The following is a 20,322-nucleotide window of genomic DNA, read 5'->3' on the forward strand; positions in this document are numbered from 1 at the left end:
ATATAAAAGTTGATTGTACATACTTAAAATAAATGAAGTTCACCTCTAACAAAAATTCTTTTCAATGTCAAATACTATATGGAGTTTAGACCATCCTTGGAAATGGATCCTGCCCCTTCATATGTTGAAGATCTTAGTGTTTGGGAGCCAGGTAAAGCCAAAGCATGGGTTTTGCCATCATATAAATTTGAATTTGAAGTGCAGCCTTGCCAGTGTTTCAGGGTGTACCCTTGAGTAATTTACTTAATTGCCTAGAGCCTTGGTTTCCTTGTAGATAATATCATGGATGATATTTACACATGGTTGTAGTGGAAATACAATTAGACGCTGTATACCAAGCTCTGAGTATACTGCCCAGCAGTACAAACAAATCAAGTACCTCATCGAGGATAATTCCAGCTCTCATTACCTAATTTTATATTGCCCACAGGTGATGAGCGCTTTGGACCTGGGCCTTCCCAACACCAGGCGGGGAGTGGTGCCCTATCTCTAGAAGCAGAGAATCCCATTTACATTGGAGCGGTTTTAAACATTCCACTTGCCCCTATAGAACATCATGGTCATTGATAAGGGGCCCCGTTTGCTTCCTATTTTAACATTTGAATTTGGTATTGGAGAGTAGAGTAACATATGCAATGCCTGTTTTGCATCTCTGCTGGGTATTTTGAACCTGAGCAGAAGTGATCACTACTACAAGCTTATGCTTTGCTCCAAGTGTAGAAATGGGGGAAGAAAGGTGACTCAGTAGTTCCTGTGCTACTTCCTGTCCCCATTCTCTGTGATTTCCACAGACATGGCATAATTCCTGTGATTTGATTTGGAACTAGAGGCCAGCTCAGTGCTGAGTGATGAGATCTGAACTGGGAATAAAATATGCTTGAATTAATTTGCATAATGGAATCCGATTGGTTACAAAGCTGTGTTTGTTGCACTGGGGACCAGAGGCCCTGAGCTCCCGACAGGAGGACAGAGCACTTGCAGAATAAGGTTTTGAGCTCTGGTGGGCTCAGTAATATTCTTAATGTAATGATAACCTGCCTTTAACTGTAAATTAACTCCCTGGAAATGAAAAGAACAGGTCAGCCGTCTGATCCTTCCAGCTCTGTGGGGGAGGAGAACGCTAAAAAACCAAAGCCGCTTGCTTTGTGCTAAGCGCTTTCGTCTTTCTTTCTCTACCCGATAACAATTTCCAGCAGGAGTCCAAATATACTTAAACACCCGTCTATGTCATTTTCTTTTACGGAGACAAAAGCAAGCACAGCGAGAGAATTTTATGCTCAAGGCGCGGTAGCTCATGACGGGCTATCTGCTCTCAAGATAGAGGGGCGAGCCTTCCACTTAGAGCTGGTGATTTTGCAAATCCATTTTCCTGTCGTGTTATTACTTCTGTGACTTTCAACAACATTTATTTTTCTTTCCAAGCAATATGCTTCCATCATAAAGTCTTCCTATATGTTTTAGTAGAACCTCAATGCTTAGACATTTCTGGCATATTGCTAGAAAGTGCTTTAATGGAAGGACTGTTCAAGAGCTGCCTTTGAGGGGCTGGTCTTTATTAAAACCAATTAGAACATTGATATATTTCCCTAGTTGTTGCCAGGGTCAAAGTCTTCTTAGGAGGGCTGTCTCCTGTTTTCATGCATGATTCCTGCAAACTGTACCACTGCATATATCAACCAGATCTCTAGATTTTAGAAGATTTCTAAATAATAATAATCTTTCTGAACACATCTTTTTAACCTATACACTTGAAAATTCTGGAACTGTGTTTAAAAATAAGAAGTCAAAGATTTACTTTTGTGTAGTGGTGTTGTTCAAGGACCTGGTTATACTATTCAAGGACTTGTTATAACTTGTATACTAGTTAACTGGTTATACTGTTAACTGGCCAACTGTTTATATAACCTGGTTATATTGGTATATACTGCTACCACAGAATAATTACCTCCTATTCATCTTCACTTTGATCACTGCTATAAAATGTTTTATCTTCCTCTTTCTGGTTTGGTTTTAACATTTTAGTTTTACCATATTACTCCTTACCACCAAAACTTAAATTATTTTCATCATGAGAATGTTGTCTTATGATATGTGTCTATATGTGGCCTCCTGTCTTCTCTTAGAGAGGCAATATCACGTGCATTGTGGGGGATAACAATGCAGGTCTTGGAACTAACCATCCAGTATTCATATCTCAGCTCCTCCACTTGCTGTCTCTGTAACTATGAGCAACTTACTTCATGTTGGTATGCCTCAGACTACCTATCTGTAAAATGGGGATTACAATAATACTGCGGTATAGAGTTATTATGAAAATTTATGACTCAACTCATTGAAAGCACTTGGAAGAATGATAGCCAAACAATGCAAGAGGTGAAAGGGAAAGTGTTAGTCACTCAGTCATGGCCGACTCCTTGTGACCCCGTGGACCATAGCCCTCCAAGCTCCTCTGTTCATGGGATTCTCCAGGCAGGAATACTGGAGTGGGTTGCCATTCCCAACCCAGGGGTCGAATCCAGGTCTCCTGCCTTGCAGGCAGATTCTTTACCATCTGTGCCACCAGGAAAGCCCAGGCAAACAATAAGACTGGGCAAATGTTAACTGTTATTACCATTTTCATCATAATCATATTATGAGCATAAACCTAATTCTCCTATTGGTTCATGGCATCTGGGGTACTATTTCTGTCTCAGTGTCCATATCATTCCCTTATGAACCTCAGAAGCCAAAAAGTGGTGACAGCTGGTATTGTATTGCTCACTGGTTAAAGATGGACTCCAGAGCCAACTGTCATGGGCTCAGACTCAGTGCTATGATTTATCACAAGCATAACTTTGCGTAAATTGCTTAATCTACCCAGATCTTAGTTTCCATCCTTTAAAATAAGTATATTCACAGTCCCCATTCATAAGTCTGTTATAGAAATTAATAGATGAGTTACTATTCATAAAGATTTTAGAGCAATGGCTAGAAAGAGATTTTGCTCAGTAAATTTTCATTCCAAAATTGAATTTAAAAACAATGTCTTAAAAATTCATCTTAACATACCTGAGATTTACCATTAAAATAACTTTATATAATACACACAGTCATATAAGCACTTATAAATAATGGTTTCAAGGAACTATGTTTAAAAGCAAGTTGATCTTGCTATTCTTTCCAACAGAAGAAAATAGATAATTTCACCTTTTTAACAAAGGGTGAAATTTATCGTTTATTGGTCACATGAAAACTTAAATTTGTTAGTATCAATCTAGAAATTTTTTATAAAGAAAAAAAAAGTTGCCATCTAGTTTCAACACATTTAGTGTCAGAAATAATTGTGCTTTACAGCAAAATGGCAGCCAGAAGAAAGAGGTGCAGAAATATCAACTTTAATTAAACCCTTTCTTTCAAATACTCTTCACAGTATATGCAAGAATAATTTATCACTGTGTGAATGAACACTTAATACTTGGTGTGGTGTGAAATGGGCAGAGATCTTGCTGCACCATATGTTTTTCCTTTTCTATTTCTTCCTCTTGAGATTCTATGGAGGCATTATCAAGTTTGCACTTGAAATATGGGGTTCAAATCATATATTTAGCTTTTACTGGTGTCCTGCTCAGGCACTGGCCACCCAGTTGTGAATAAGATATCATTCCAACCATTAAGAAGCAACCAGTCTAGTAAGGAGATGGTGTTATGAATCAGAAATGCCTCCAAAATCTTTCACCCAAATGAGAATGTGAACCTGGAAACCACCTGTAGAAAATGTCACCCAATGGCTCCCCTTTACAGAGAATGAGGCACAGCTGCCACTCTCGGACCTGAGGCATGCCCCACCACGAGCCAAGTGGCCGATTCTTAACCATATCTTTGGCTCTCTGACTTAAATACAGGCACCTTCCTATGACTTCGCATTACCTCACTATAGGATTCAACACCTCCCGGTCTCTTCCGTGCAGTCAGTTGGCCTTACAAGAAGCAGCATTTGATGTAGTATTGATATGCCCAAGCCTCGGGTGAAGCTGTTAAATGACCACACTGCCTCCTGAATCTTTCTCTCTTTTCTACACAACCTTTAACATATCCTGGAGTCTGTCTACAACAAATACTGAAGTCCTTATTCCTTGAAAAGGGACTTACATAATACATGACAAAATAGTATTGAGGGCAGTGATGGATACTTGGAATGACTATACATGTGTGACCTCCTCAGATACCATTTTGCCATATTACAAGGCATTAGAAAGGCTTGAGTAGGTGAAATCAAAGGGCCTCTGAAGAAAAGGGGTTGTTCACCAGCAAAGCAGAATTCCACCAGTTCCCTTATTTCTGAGACTTCTAAGGAGAGATGGCTCTCGTATTTCCATGTAACTCTTAATCCTCAATTCCTCTCTTAGAGAAAGCACTTCACCCCTGTCTTCAGGGCATCTCCACCTGCAGATCAGAGCACTTCCATCTGCTGAGTGAGGCCCACAGACTTAGGCTGTGGAGCTCTGGAAAGAGAGGAGGAGACCCAGTGTGTGCCCAGTTCTCTCTCTGTCTTTAGCCCTGCATGTGTGCACCAGTTCTTGTCATCCCTGTTGTTCAGATTAGACCGCGGGGCATCCGAGTGCCTGGCCAATGTGCCCAAGGCCACCCAGATTGAAATATACAATGATAGTTCAGGTCAACCCAGCCTCCAAATCTAGATAGATTCCACTCTGCCAAGAGGCAGACTATCTCCTTTCTGTTCACCTCTTTCCCCATCCAACCACTTTGTCCAAATCAGATAGCAAAGAATTAGGTTTTTATTCATACAACATTCAAGAATCTTACCAATTTCACTGGTATAGCTACTATGGAGAACAGTATGGAAGTTCCTTTAAAAACAAAAAATAAGACCACCTGAAGTCCTATTCCTGGGCATATATCTGAAGAAAACCATCATCGAAAAGATACCTGCACCCCAGTATTCATTGTAGCGCCATTTACAATACCCAAGACATGGAAGCAACCTAAATAAATGTCCAGAGACAGAGAAATAAAGAAGATGTGGCATATAAATGGAATACTACTTGGCCATTAAAAAGAATAAAGCCCTTTGCAACATGGTTGTAATGTAGTTTCAGCCCCCATGAAATGTAGTTTCAGCCCCCATGCCCAGCAACTTTCTGAGAGCTCCTCACATTACAGGCAAGGGTAGTAGTGAGGGCCATCCGGTTCTGGGAACTTGGGCTCCAACTTGTGTCTGAGAGGTGTTCCAAGAGGAAATGATGATTGTTCAGAAGGTGTGGGATCCTAAGACAGGAGAATGAGCATTGGGAGTTCCTTGGGGAACAATAAGTTTCTGGCACCAGAAAGACAGTCCCATAAGGAAGCTGAGAAACCTGAGGCAGGAGTTAAAGATCAGAGAGAAGAACTGGAGTGCTGGGGAGAGGACTAGAGTGACTGTAGGTGAGAAACCACAGAGGCAAGGGAACTTGTTAGTTGCTCATCCTTACTGTTGATGAGCAGCAGAGTCATGGCCGAGTGCCAGGAACATGACCTTTGGACCAGTTGGTGGGAATGCTGTTTTATTTTATTTTTCCTTGCTGAAGGGAACCTACAGAGTATGCTTAGAAAGACTGTCAGGTTAAGGCAGGATTTTCATCTTCTTGGGTGGACTTTTGACCGGACAAAAGCAAATCGTGCTTATTGAATTGACACTGTATTGACCCAACAATGCAAATTTGGCCCATTATTTCAATGACAAATGTTTTAGTGGCCATCACTGACCATCTCAGGGTCTACCCTGACCTCTCATATCTTAGGAGTCATTGCTGGCTTCCTCCGTCCATAAGAACCATCCAGTAAGCTGAACAGTCTTGGGAGTACTGTGCTTGTGAACAGCTCTGTGCTTTGGGGCACACCGTTCCTTCTACCTGGACATCCCATCCATCCCACTCTTATCACAGTAACTCATCTGAGAGTCGATGTGGAAGTCTTCCTTAACAGTCCCCACTCTCTGCCATCTCCATTCTCAACACCCATCAACTATGTGTTCCTCTATGGAATGCCCATAGTGCCCTAGGTTTCCCTGCTACAAAACACAGCCAAGAAGGATTGTGATCATTAACATAATGAAAGAAAGTGAAGTCGCTCAGTCTTGTCTGTAAGCCCACCAAGCTCCTCCGTCCATGGGATTTTCCAGGCAAGAATACTGGAGTGGGTTGTCATTTCCTTCTCTAGGGGATCTTCCCGACCCAGGATTTGAACCCGGGTCTCCCACATTGTAGGCAGATGCTTTACCATCTGAGCCACCAGGGGAGTCCCATGATCATTAATATAATACCACATACCAGGTCTTGGCTAAGAGACTTAGGGCTATGACTCAGATCTGTACCTTCCACTGAGTAGGATTCCCCAGCCCATTTCATAAATGAGTACACTGAGCTCAGTGTTGGCTTACCCTAAACCAAGAGCTAAGTAAATGGTAAAACTGACTCTCAGACTTGGGCAGCTGGACTCCACAGCACACACGTTTTATCCTCATATGGATTTTGAGGGGTTTCTTTCTATACGTTTATCTTATTTGGCATGGTGAACTGGCTAGAAGCCTGGAGGCTATTTCTCCCTGGCATCTGCCTCCTCAGTACCCAGAGCAAAGCCCTCACGGGGTGCAGCGTGGGTCAGTGTTTACAGAATAGAATGGAAGTGGGGATGGAACCTGTGACTAATTTGACCTTTCCTGCTCCCTGTAGAGGTCCACCGGGGACGTGGGCAGCCCTGACGTGATGTGCTCGGCGAGGAGAGAGCTCCCAGCCCGAGTGAGGTCTGCGTGACGCGTCTGGGGAGGCCGCCATCCGCCAGGCAGCCGCACGGTCGGTCGGCCGACAGGGTGACAGCCGCATTCTCCTGTGCCTACCACGTAACCAAAAATGAAGGAGAACTACTGTTTACAAGCCGCCCTGGTGTGCCTGGGCATGCTGTGCCACAGCCAGGCCTTCGCCACGGACCGGAGGAGCCACCTGAGACCCTCGTTCCACGGGCACCACGAGAAGGGCAAGGAGGGCCAGGTGCTGCAGCGCTCCAAGAGGGGTTGGGTCTGGAACCAGTTCTTTGTGATAGAGGAGTACACGGGGCCCGACCCCGTGCTCGTGGGCAGGGTAAGTCTGCTCTAACTGCATGCTCACTTCTCACTCCCCACCCTACCCGGACTGGGGTCCTGGCCAAACAAAAATCTAGGAGGGAAGGTAGCAATGGTCTGATCATCACTAAAATCCACCAAATCCTATTCATTCATCCTTCCAGCTTTTTTTTTTTTAATTCCTAGACATGCATGTGAAGAACACTTCTGTCTCCACTTGATATTATACCCTAAAAACTCTGTTTTTAATGGCTACCCAGTAGTCTCTTGAATAGAAATTATTATTATTTATTTAACCATTTTCCAACTGGGCTCATTTCCCCCACTACATCCAAACCCCAGCTAGGATGCCTTCCTTTGTGTTCTTATAATGCTCTGTACTATTTTCATCATAGCTTTTTTCCTGTAGTACACATGTCTGTCTCCTTCACTGGACCCTGAGCTACTTTCATCAAGAACAGTTTCAGTCTTGTATCCCCAGATTCTGACACCAAAGCCCCGTTTTACGGATACCTCTGTGAATATTTGACAAGATGAATGGATGCGTCATGGGAATGGGTGGGATTCTATCCAGTTTGGCTCAGGGATGGCAAACCCCCAGAAAGCTTGAGAGTCCTAGTACTACTGAGAAATCCTGCATTCTCTGAGTATCCCCTCCAAAAGTGCAAGGGTAGAAAGAGTCCAAAATATGTTTGAGGGCGTGTTCCCTGGTGATCTAGTGGTTAGGATTTGGCACCTTCACTGAGGAGCTCCTGATGGGGGATTCGGTTCAATCTCTAATAGGGGACCTGAGATCCTGCAAGCCATGCAGCCAAATTTCAAAACCAAAAATAAAAACAAACAAAATAACAAAATATGTTTGAAAAACTGGCTGCCAGCTCTCACTTGTGGTAAAACATACAGCCATCTTTCGGATGCAAGTGACATTAATGGCAAGGAGATAGATGTTCATACACATAAAAGCAGAAAGCCTGCTGTGTGAAGGTACAGAGGGAGGCAAATGGTAAACTGCAGTAGAATAGTCCCTGGCCTCAAAGAGTTCAGGGGCTAGTGGAAAAAGAGACACTTACCTAAGCAATTAAAAAAAAAAAAAAAACAACTAAAGGAGTAGAATAATAAAGAAATTCACTGCAAGTGGTTATGAATTTACGTGGCCAAGTTTAGGAGGCATGAAGGGAAGCTTCATGGAGACAATGGTAATAACTTGTGACCTAAAAGGTGAGCTGGAGGTATCTAGTGAAGGGGGAGAGGGACAAGAGCAGATTTGTGGGGTTCTCATTTCTGAGCCTCATAGATTCCAACAAAGTTATCTTAGTTGCTGCTTAACATGAGACTATCATTCCATATTTATGGAATTGACATCTTTGGAGGAAGTTCATATTAGTGTCCTGATAATATTGTTAAGGGTTGTAAAAGGGTCTTTCTGAAGAGATGTACCAGAGCAGTTTCATCATTGATACCCAAAATGGAAAGATCACACCCAAAGTAGAAGTATCCTTGAGAAATGTAGCACAGGGAAATAATTGGCACATAGAATTCCTTCCATCAAGGAGATAGTCTCTGTGCCTAGAGTGGAAGAAGATACTTGAGCTGCGGCAGGAGCTGTGTGGCTTGAACAATGTGGAGACTATGTGTGAATTGTTCTGAGAAAATAAAACTTCTGCCACAGGGACTTTCTCCATAGGGAGCAGGGTGTGTGTTAGGGTAGGGAGGGCAAAAGAGACAGAACCTAGAGGGCATCTCTGTGGAGTAAGCAGGTGTTGTGTCTACTAAAAGGCAGCAGCAGACACAAGAGGAGGGAAAAATCTAGGCAAGTGAGAATGAGCCAGATGTCAGATTGGATGGGGAAGGAAAGAAAAAGAAAGAAAGTGGTTAGAGCCTATCGAACTTCCTTTTGAGATAATGCTGATCTCTAGTTCTCCATGAATAGGAGGATTAGACTAGATGACTTGTTCCCTAAAAACCTTGATTTAGTGTCATTCGAGACTGAGTGATTTAGGATGTTCTGAAACGGGGAATTTGGCAAACCATGGACTTTTAGATCTGCAGGGAGCAGAGTCTGCATCATGCTATGCTCTGCTGAGGGGATGGCCTCAGTTTTGGGAGTTAGGAATTGGCTGTGTCTGCCTCAGCAACAGTCCTTGATAGGACTGAATGGGTTTCCAAACTGCTTTTTGTGTCGAAACTAATAAATGTCACTGTTAGTTGTGTGGTTCGTCGTTGTTGGAGAGGAGGCAAAGGGGAATTTATATCCAACTTTGAACTCTGAAAACAAGATAAAACATATAAATGAGCACTATATTTAAATGTTTCAGTTACTTGGTTGATCATGAAATTTAATTCCCAAGAGTCTTGCCAAATTCATATGTAATATATAAAGGTCCCTAGAAACATCCCTTGTCTAGACTCCCATTAAAGGAAGTGTGGCATTGACTTCCTTGTTTTACATTCCACAGTCATGGCTGAACTGACTTTTGCCAAGTCTGAGACAGAGAAAACAAACAAATATAAACAATTATGGGGGGTTAGGAGGACAGCCAGAAGACTGTCTGCCCCCACTGTGGAAACTTGTATGAAGACTGGGGCAATTTGAGTCATCCTTTGGAGCGTCCATATATTCAGATAGCTTTGTATATTACAAACTGTGTTATTCATAAGAAATGTGTAGCCATAACTTCATGACAACACATAGCTTGTTATGAATAACAAGTTCTGAAGTATGTTTTTTTTTTTTTTTCCCTAAGAAGCACTATAGACTAAAATCAAAATGTAATTTGTACCTACAGGTATCCCTCTGAGCTGAAATAATTGGTGTTTCACTGAGGCACTGCGAATCCATTAGATATTTTGGGGAAAATTGAAACAATACAAAAAAATTTAAAAAGCAATGTATTCTATCCTGCTTTGTGATTCTGGGCAAGCTTTCTAGGTCTTGGTTTCATGATAATAATAATAATTAAAATCACATTAATAATAATATTAAAATGGCACTATAATAAACATTAAGATAATAATTTTAAGTAATAAGTATTATTATCATTATTACTTCCCTGAGAATAAAGCTTTTTAGTTTACACTAGGTTTTCTTAGGTAGTAGGTAGAACCAAGGGCTTTTTATCTACCTGCCTATTCTTGAAGCCTATGAGAACAATGAAAGTAATGCTTATCTTTTCTCATAAAGGGTAAAATGAGGGCAGAAGAACTCAGATTAAGATGATAGCTGCAGAAATTTAGGTTAGACAACAAAGTACAATAAAGACTTTATTGCTATGGGAAAATTGGATGTGGTCTTTAGAGGAGTTCCATGTTACAAAACACAGCAGAGTGAAGCAGAAGGCTCAAGTGGGTAGTCGGGTGACCTGGATGACTTCCTGGCCCTGCCAAGTGTGGATTTCGGTGAGTTCCATCATTTTGCTGGGCTTTGTCAAAGGAGGGGAAAATCTCAAGGAACTAGTCTTCCTTTAATCTAAGAAGCTGCATGTCTATCCGCCCTCTCCACGCACTCCATGCTTATGAGGAGAATGCGGGAGGTCCTCCAGGCAGAGTCCATCCCCAGAGCCTCATACTTTCTGTGCCACACAGCAGGTCATCCAGAAATCCTGATCAGTGAATTGTTTGCGGTAACAAAAGCCTGGTGTCCTTTGGAACCTGGTGTCCTTTGGAAGAAGACTGAAATAATAACCTCTATACAATGGATGAGATCAATACATATATACCAGTTTGGAAGGGTCCTCTGAATTTACTGTGGTAGGAAAACAGAGTTGAGAGTGGTGTGTCCACTGTGCACTTTATTGTGTAAAAATAAACCAGAGCACATGTATTTGTATAGATGGTCTGGCATATGCATAGAATATGTCTTAGAGGATTCGTGAGACACTGATAACAAGAGCTGTCTTTTACAGGGAAGATGAAGGCATGGCAATCAGAACTTACAAGATTTACTTCTTGCTCAAATGTGTGTCTTTCACTTTCTATAATATGCATATATTTCATTCAAAATAGCTCTACTAATGTGTATTATATGTGTTTCATATGTGTGCATATGTAATAGGAAAGGGGGACGGAAAGCATGAATCTGAAAATTGAAACCTTTTGGACTCTGGCTTCACTGCTCCCCAGCTACGTGCCCTTAGCCAAGACATCTTCTCTAAGATTACATTTCTTCTTTTGTAAATGGTGTGAGAGTGTCTCCCTCTCAGTGTGTGTGTGAGTCTGCGTGTAAACAGCGTATTGTAGCAAACAGCATGTGAGTGTGTCTCTACCTCCCCAGAGCATCCGTCATGGAATTACAAGTCTCCATTTCTCTTTTCCTAGCTTCATTCCGATATTGACTCTGGTGATGGGAACATTAAATACATTCTCTCAGGTGAAGGAGCCGGAACCATTTTTGTGATTGATGACAAATCAGGGAACATTCACGCCACCAAGACATTGGACCGAGAGGAGAGAGCCCAGTACACGCTGATGGCTCAGGCGGTGGACAGGGACACCAACCGGCCCCTGGAGCCACCGTCAGAATTCATTGTCAAGGTCCAGGACATTAATGACAACCCTCCTGAGTTCTTACATGAGACCTATCATGCCAACGTGCCCGAGAGGTCCAACGTGGGTACGTAAGGGAGGGGGAGGATGGACCTGCTCCACCTGCAGGCGTGGTGTCTCTGCAGGTGGGTGGGCTGGTGCCCATTCTCCCAAGTCGGGATGTAGAATTTATGCTGTAGCTTCTGTGTTCAAAATAACAAACAAAAAACATTTCATGTATATAGTTGAAGTTTCAAATACTTTAAATTGCCCTGAGTTTTTAAACCGTAACCTTACAAAACATGAGGAGGCATAGAAGAATAGGAGAAATGTGATGGAACCCAGGCCATCCTGGCCCTGGTGCTTGTTAACCTTTTGACTTGGAATCAGTTCCATCTGTTCTCTTAGCCTGAGCTTCTCCTCTGTAAAATGGGACTGAAAGTTTCTACTCATGTAGGATTATAAATAATATACATCTGGTCACTAGTGCATGTTGGTGTTGAATAAGTAATAGCGGCAGAGTTTGTAGCATGTCAGCGCAGTGCTCATTAATGATTTACATGCCCTGCTGCATTTAATCTTTGCAGTGACTCATCTTTCCAATAAGGTAGGTCCTATTTGACATATTTTGCAAATGGGAAACCAAAGCTAGAAACAAGTTAATTATAATTTATTCAAGGTCATCTGAGCTATTAAGTGGATCCAGTATATACACCTCACCATGACACTATGTCACCATCTTGTAGAATAATTCAGAAGCAGCTATGTCTTTCATCATGCACACAGACACCTAACATTGTTAGTGGACAATTCTCCTGGCAATAATTCTTGTTTCACTTTATAGAATGCAGGTTGTTGTACTTGCTTTTGAGAAGCATGCCTCATATTAAGAAGGGTTTGCTTTTCAGACAGTGACGAGGGCTGTTCTGATCAGGGAGTAAATATGGTTATGAAATCAGAGATTTAAAGTTCTGATGAGCTTAAGGATCATCAGGGCCAAACTGCCCATTTTACAGATGAGAAAACCAAGCACAGAGAGTGAGAATCAATTTGCCCAAGAAAGTTAGATACGAAGTAACTCTAAAACCCTACTCCTCGGGACTTCCCTAGTGGTCCAGTGGTTAAGAATCTGCTTTGCAATGCAGGGGATGTGGGTTCAATCCCTGGTCAGGGAACTCATATCCCATGTGCCTTGGAGCAACTAAACCTATGAGCCACAACCAGAGAGTCTTCACACTGCAATGATAGATCCTTCCTGAAGCACCTAAGACCGGGGGCAGCCAAATAAATAAAGATTTAAAAAACTCTACTCCTTCCACTTTGCATATAGAGCTTGTGGTGCAAAAAAAAAATAGCCCTCTTCTTCTCCTCCAACTAACGTGAAACCCTTCTCATACTTTATAAAAACTCACCTGGGTCTATTCTATCTTCTCTTTGCCTTGCCCAATTCTTTAGTTTCTCAGTAGTCACCTGGGGACTTTTAATGAGAAAAAGCAGACATCAAAGAAATCATTAAATAGAGGACAACAGCAGCTGAGCCAGGAGGAAAAGGCCAGTCATCAAAAAGGATGCTCCAGGGGAATTTTCATTGACCCCATGTCTTGGGGCAGCTTAGTGCTTAAGGATTAATATCAGACTTTGCATCGTGGCCTATGAGAGTTGTCTGCTGTCAGACAGTACTGGATTGGAATCATATCTGTGCCTCTGACCAACCAGGTCAACCCAGACAATATCTTACATCTTTCTCAGTTTTCATTTTGTCGTCTATCACATGAGGATAATGTAAACTCTGATGAGGGTTAAATAAACATAGATGTAAAATACAAAGAGTTGTAATGAACTTAGTGGATTTCTTGAAGTAAATTAAGCATAAAAAATAATACTTTGACAAGCTCTACCATGAAAGTAGAGAATAGAGCTTACTAATGCCATTACAAATGTCCATGATTTAGAATAGTACCAAGTTTTGTGGGAAGAATCCTCCCTCCAAAGTTGTTTGTACGAAAAAATCTATTACAGAATTTTTTAAAAAAGTAAAATTTGTTCTTGCACTGTGTGAAAATCACCATAAACTTGTAGATCAGGGGGCTGTATAAGTGCGCTGCCTTGCCTCTCATGTAGAACCTGGCTCCTCTGTTGAAACTGTCACAGAAAGAACTTGGGCTTGGTTGTTTGCTGGGTAGAGGTTAGAATCCTGACTCTGACAGTGACCCACTTTGCAAAACAGACTGCAGAACTTCCAACCTGTTATACTCAGTAACTCACAAGCACAATGAACCAGTAGAAAGCACCTAGCAGAGGGGTGGAATACTTGGAACATGCCCCAGACAGTGCTTGGCACAGAGGAATTCTATAATTACCAGCTGTCTCCCTTGACCATCTCCCCTGCCCCATTCTGAACCATCAAGGAACAACGGTTTTTCCTACGAAAAACAGAATCCCCTCTTCTTTCAATTCCCTGGTTTCTTTCCACTGTGGCTCGCAATTGCTGGCCTTAGATCTCACCAGATGTCTACTGGTGATTTCTGTTGTGTGACTACCAGACCCTTTGGAGGTGGGACGATGCAATTTTCATGCCAGTAGGGAACAACATTCTGTACAATATTTATGACCATAAATTAATTAAAATGTAGTATTAGCAGCCATTTTATTACATGCAAAGCAACAATAAAATGATATATTTATTGCTCTGTTACAGATGGAAGACTGCACTCTGTCCTTTCATGAAAAGCAATTCATCATTAATTATCCTTTATTATACTCTTTGGGAAGATTTTTATTTAATTATTTGATATACTGAACATTCCAGTTGATGGGCCTTAGAATGTTTTTGCAATAATGTTCACATTATTATTTTAACTACTAAGCATAGCAGGATGCACTATGAATATAGAAAGTTCATTTTTAAGCTATGAGGATTAAAAAGGGAGGGAGGAGGAAGGGAAATTATTTTTGCATCTCAGTCTGGAAAATCAAAGCATATTGAATAATTTGGGGCCTCTCGTTAGTTTTTAATCTTAAGACAAAATTTGCAAACTAGAATATAATTTGAAAAGTGGAGGGATTGTCTCTAATGAATGTTTCACTTTTAAGGAACGTCAGTGATCCAGGTGACAGCTTCAGACGCAGATGACCCCACCTATGGAAACAGTGCCAAGTTAGTGTACAGCATCCTGGAAGGACAACCCTACTTTTCAGTAGAAGCACAGACAGGTACCATGGAATTGCATTGTGATTTGTGACACATTGTGAATAAAGAGTCCAGGCCTGCTGGCTGAAACCTTTTTGAGTCTCAGTTTTCTAAAATATAAACTGGGCCACCTAACAAGACTGTTGTGCAGTGTAGACACTGCGCATTGCCTGGCCTGTAGTTAGCATTCAATGAACTATGCTTATGACTGCTTTTATTTGTATTGCACCATGTCACAATACTGCACATTGCCTGGCCTGTAGTTAGCATTCAATGAACTATGCTTATGACTGCTTTTGTTTGTATTGCGCCATGTCACAGCAATAAATATAATCCTAGACTGCAACTTTCCTCATGCTATCAGTTCTTAAAATTCAACTTCAACTTAAAAATGTATCTTCAAATATGTTTTATCGTAAAATTCAACTGTGGATCCAAATTAAGAGACCATAGCACTTGAGGACTGGTAAAAACCGGCAGCTCTCAAAGCTTGAAGACCACAGTGCAGGCTTGGGGGTGGTGAGGGGGGGAACTGATGAGGCTCAGGTACGTCTGGGAGGTGGCACTTCCCCACCTCCTCTGCTGAGCTTCAAGGTTCCCAACAGGCATTAACATCCAAAAAGGAGGTTCTGCAAATTCTTACAGAAAACAAATAGCAAACAAAAAGAGTGAATGAATATACCAGCCAAAACCCACACCAAAATGTTTCACTCCATGTGTACCAAATTTGATTCTAGGATCCTTTTATTAGAATAAACACTAAAATCCTGTGAAACTGTCAGTCTACAGTATTATACCTCAAACTCCCTTCTGTTTTCCACAATATACCCCCATATGTTTGCAAGACATTTACAAAAAAATCCACTTACATTAATACAGCTGAAATTTATCAAATACATGTATATATATATATGTGTGTGTGTGTATCATATTATATTGCATAGCCTGCCAATCAGATATTTTACCTGCTTACTGAATAATTTCCGCTTATCTATGTGATCATTTATTTGTAGACACTATGCTTTGAATCACAATTTAGGCGGCTACTTGCTATGATTTCATCAAAGGCATTTACCAATTAATTTTGCCAAGGATAAATGTGGAATTGCATCTGAGTTTTTGAGATACTAAAATTGCTGGAGGGACTCTAGTTGCAATATTCGTTATCTCAGGGACTCATGTTAGGAAGGACCAATTCGAACCTGCCAAATTATTTAACAGACAAGAAAAACGAGGCTCAGCGAGTTGAATAATATTGCCGAGAAACATACAAACATCAGGGTCAGAAAAGGATAAAGGCTTAAAGCTTCCACGGCACTCTCTTAGATTTCTAGTGTAAATGTTGCTACATCTACAGATAGAAAAAGCTTGCACATGTTCCCAAAAGATTTTAAGTGAACATGGTTTCCACACCGGTAATGCACTAATATCCAGAGATCGTGTAGAATTCAATTATTAATGTATCCTTGTCAGTGATAGGTGATAGTAAACAACTAGAATTGACATAAGCATTGTGTATATTTCTAACCCATTTGTTATACCCTTAAAAAGCTAATATTAACATTTTAATGAATTCCCATCTACTTTTAACTTAAAATAGACCAGAGTAATGTTTCTAAGAATTGTATGCAGGCATGATAGTCAAAAGATTCTGCTGACAGTCCAGAAGCATGGGTTTATGTTATGGATTCTCATATAGTGGGTCCTCAAATGTATCAGTCTTTAGCATCTTTAATTGTTATACCTGAGAAGGATGAGATTATTACTTGCATTTATAGTACAACATATAAAACATAAAATTTTAATGCTACATTAATAACGATGGCAATTTGCTGGAAAATATGTCTATATGATGCTCCAAGTACGGCTACTTTTGATGATAAATATATTGAAGTGACTCTTCGGTGCAGACAGGTGCTGTTTCATTCATCTCTGCTTCCCTGTGTCTAGATCTTTTTTGTTACAATGTAATTAATGAAGATCTGTGGTGTTCCCCTCTCGCCTGTCCAGGTATCATCAGAACCGCCCTTCCCAACATGGATAGGGAAGCCAAGGAGGAGTACCATGTGGTGATCCAGGCCAAGGACATGGGTGGACACATGGGTGGACTCTCAGGGACAACCAAAGTGACGATCACACTGACCGATGTCAATGACAACCCACCAAAGTTTCCGCAGAGTAAGTCAGCGGGCTTGGTTTTCACTTTCCAGTGGTGCCACAGCCAACTCTCTCCTCTGACCCATCCCTGCTATACTTAACTTTCCAGAAGGAATCTAGAGTAATGGAGGCTCTTTATAACATTCTTGAAAACAAAACAAAACACAGAAGACAACAGTAATGACAACAGAAATCTTAAGTGAAGGAGAGGTAGTGGGAGAAAGTGGGAGAAAGGCATAGAATGTTTCACAACCCTGGGAAGAGAAAAATCCATTTTGCTAGGCACTCATGGTGTGATGTAGTAATTAATTAACCTTTCTGTCTCAGTGTTCTCTAACCTGAATATGTAATAGTAGCTGGATCAGTTATCTATTGCTACCTAACAAACTACTTCAAATCTTGTGCTTTAAAGCAATAGTAATTGTTTATTTTCATCATGAGTCTGAAATTTGGGCAAAACCTGAAAGAGGCAGCTTGTTTCTGTTTCACAGCATCAGTTGGCAGAGTTTGACTGAGGCTGGAAGATCCACTTCCAAGCTGGTACAGTCACATGGCTGGCAAGTTAATGTCAGCTGTTACTTCCCATCCATGTCAGCCTCTCCAAGGAGTGGTTTGCATGGGTTCTGAAAGTGAGAAGAGCCCCAAGGACACCAAGTAGAAACCATATTGCCTGTTGTAACTGAGCTTCAGAAATCACATAGCATCATTTCCACTGTAGTCATAAGACTGCCCAAATTTAAGTGGAGTTCTTATAGACCCCACCTTTCAAGGGAAGGACTGTTAAAGTCTCTTTGAAAGAGAAGAATATGGGCTGGGAGATACTGTTTGGACTATTTTTGCAAAATAAAATCTTCCACAAGACTCAGTTAATAGGATATTGGGACTCCCCTGGTGGTCCAGGAATTAAGAATTCCTCTTGCAGTGCAGGAGACACAGGTTCAACCCCTGGTCAGGGCATTAGGATCCTACATGCTCTGGGGAACTGGGCCCACGTGCTGCAACTACTGAGCCCGAACCACAGCACAGAGTCTATGTGCCGAGATCCTGCATGCTGCAGCTAAGACCCAACACAGCGAAACGGGCAAATAAATATTTTTTTTTAAAAACATTTAAATTAGTAGGATATTGTTAGAACTAAGTGAGCCACTGTAGAATCTTACAATGATATCTGGCATAAGCTGTCAACAAAGGTTAGCCGTTATTATGATCTAGGTGATTGTGGTCCTGCAAAATTAACAGGATTGCAGCAGGAAATTTAAAAAATGATTTGAAAGGTCATTATTAATAATCATAATTACAACAACTACAACCATTCAATGAATAGTTACTACTATTGCAAATCTCTATGAGAGCTTCTATTTCACAGGTTAAAACCGGGTTCCATGGAAGGTGCTGTAAGTTGCCTGAAGGATTACAGCATAACGGATTGTGAACACAAATCTGGTTATGTGTATAGCGTAGGTATAGACAGAGGTACAGTATAACTGTAATGATGCTGGTGCTGATAGATCATGGGGAGTTCACCATGAAAGCTTCTTCATTAGATTAGCTGGTAGAGCCTATGAGTTTATTGCCAGAGAGATGGCACTTTTTACAAATGAGAAAACAGGGAAGGCCACCAAGTATGGTCCCAGAAAGGACCATGGTCACTCAAAGGAATTCAGAGACAACAATCTCTGGAAGGGAGACATTAAGGTGGAGGATTACAGGGTGACAGCCAGTTCTCATAAAGTCCCCAAAGAGATGAAGATCACTTTGCTTGGTCAGGCACAAGGTTCGGCATCCCCAGTAAGCTTAAGCCTCATAGAGCACTCTAAGAAACTGCATGCTCCATTATCCACACTCTGAAACTGTCTGGTATGCTGGATGGAAAGGACCATGCGCGACTATTAGCAGGCGGTGATCAATGTCCTTGCTCACCTACAGGCGTAGAGTGCAGTTACATCACTACTGTGAAGATAACCAGTTTTATAGCTGTGGACTTGAATGAGATTTAGAGAAAATTACCTGAGAGCAAGTTTTTCTAAAGCTTCATGTAAATTGGTAATTATCTACAGAGACTCCCATTTCCTCCTTGTTCTTTATCATGGAGGACATGGTGTGTTTAAGTTGAATATGGGTTTGAACTAAAAGCAGTCACAGCCAAACAATATAGATAAATGTACACAGAGTATTAAAATTGATAAAAATCCACATAAGGAGAAACTAAAGCTTAAATTGCTTAAGTAGCTTGTCCCAAACCACTAGGTTTGGCAGTGATAGAGGCCAGGTTTTCCAACCCTTGCTTCTCTACGTTGTTTCACAGAGAATATTTTTTTAATTCTGATGATACAATTGAGATGATCTCAAGTCTTATTTCTTTAATGAAACCTTTCAGTGACTTCCTACACGTTTTTAAAGAAACTCTGATGTCTTTTCCATCTCCTGCAATGCCCTTTGTGCACAGTTAGGCCCCAGCCCTTTTACACTTATTTCCTACCAGAAGGCTGCAGTCACACCTGTGGTCTTACTGTTCTGTATATATTCACTGTTTTCACTTTAGGGTTTTTGCAATTTGCTGTTTGCTTTGTTTGTATTTTTATCCCCAGATATTCACATGATTTATCTGGCCCAGTCCTTTCAAGAGATATTCACACACACTCACACTCACACATTCACACATAACATACACTTATGCACAGTCACACTTATACACTTTCATTATCCTTTGTCCCTTACTGTATTTTTCTCCTTCTTAGCAATTATATCAGTGTATGTATACATCTGATTTTTTTTTTCTCTGTAGAATGAGAGAAGAATCTTGACTCTTTCATTTACTACTGAGTTTCCAAAGGCTAGGACAGTGCTCAGGATATAGTAGGTTCCCAATACGTATTAAACAAATCTATGTGGAAATGTCACACTGTGAGAAACTTTTCCATATAAGATATCCATTCATCAAATGGTGAAGCAGGTAAAGTAAGAAGAGAGTCAAATATAGAGCTGGAAGGGTCATGACCTTGAAGGACAAAATTTGCATTTGACTTTAAAATAAATATGGAGTTACAGAAGGCTTTTAAACAGAGAAAACATTCTCTTTCTGGGCGCCTGGGAGTGCCATATGTGAGCCTTAGAATTAACTCTGGGCCATTCCAAAGACGTGAAAAGAGGTTTTGATTTTTTTTTTGAATGTGTGAAGATATACGTGGCCCTCCATCAGTCCCTGATGGGAAATGTAACTGGGCATTGTTTTCCTTTCTCACGTGTGGCAGGCGCCCCCACCCTGCCACCCTGGACCCTGATATTATTTCATCATTCTTTACAGAAAACATTTCTTTGACAAGCAAGCTGTGTGGGGTCTTCCTCGCATCCATTCACTTCT

The 20,322-nt window shown here is 41.1% G+C and overlaps 1 protein-coding gene across 1 annotated transcript in view; it reads left to right on the forward strand.

Moving 5' to 3' along the window:
- CDH11 (cadherin 11) overlaps positions 1 to 20,322 on the forward strand; it is a 153,899-nt gene that overhangs the window by 95,460 nt on the left and 38,117 nt on the right. The window contains exons 3-6 of the mRNA XM_040253737.1: positions 6,708 to 7,112; positions 11,408 to 11,702; positions 14,708 to 14,827; positions 16,815 to 16,982. Coding sequence (XP_040109671.1) covers positions 6,885 to 7,112; positions 11,408 to 11,702; positions 14,708 to 14,827; positions 16,815 to 16,982 — 811 coding nt within the window. The 5' untranslated portion in view covers positions 6,708 to 6,884. The remainder of the gene's footprint in view (positions 1 to 6,707; positions 7,113 to 11,407; positions 11,703 to 14,707; positions 14,828 to 16,814; positions 16,983 to 20,322) is intronic.

The sequence above is a fragment of the Oryx dammah genome, unplaced genomic scaffold (genome assembly GCF_014754425.2).
Source record: "Oryx dammah isolate SB20612 unplaced genomic scaffold, SCBI_Odam_1.1 HiC_scaffold_13, whole genome shotgun sequence".
Taxonomy (NCBI): Eukaryota; Metazoa; Chordata; class Mammalia; order Artiodactyla; family Bovidae; genus Oryx; species Oryx dammah.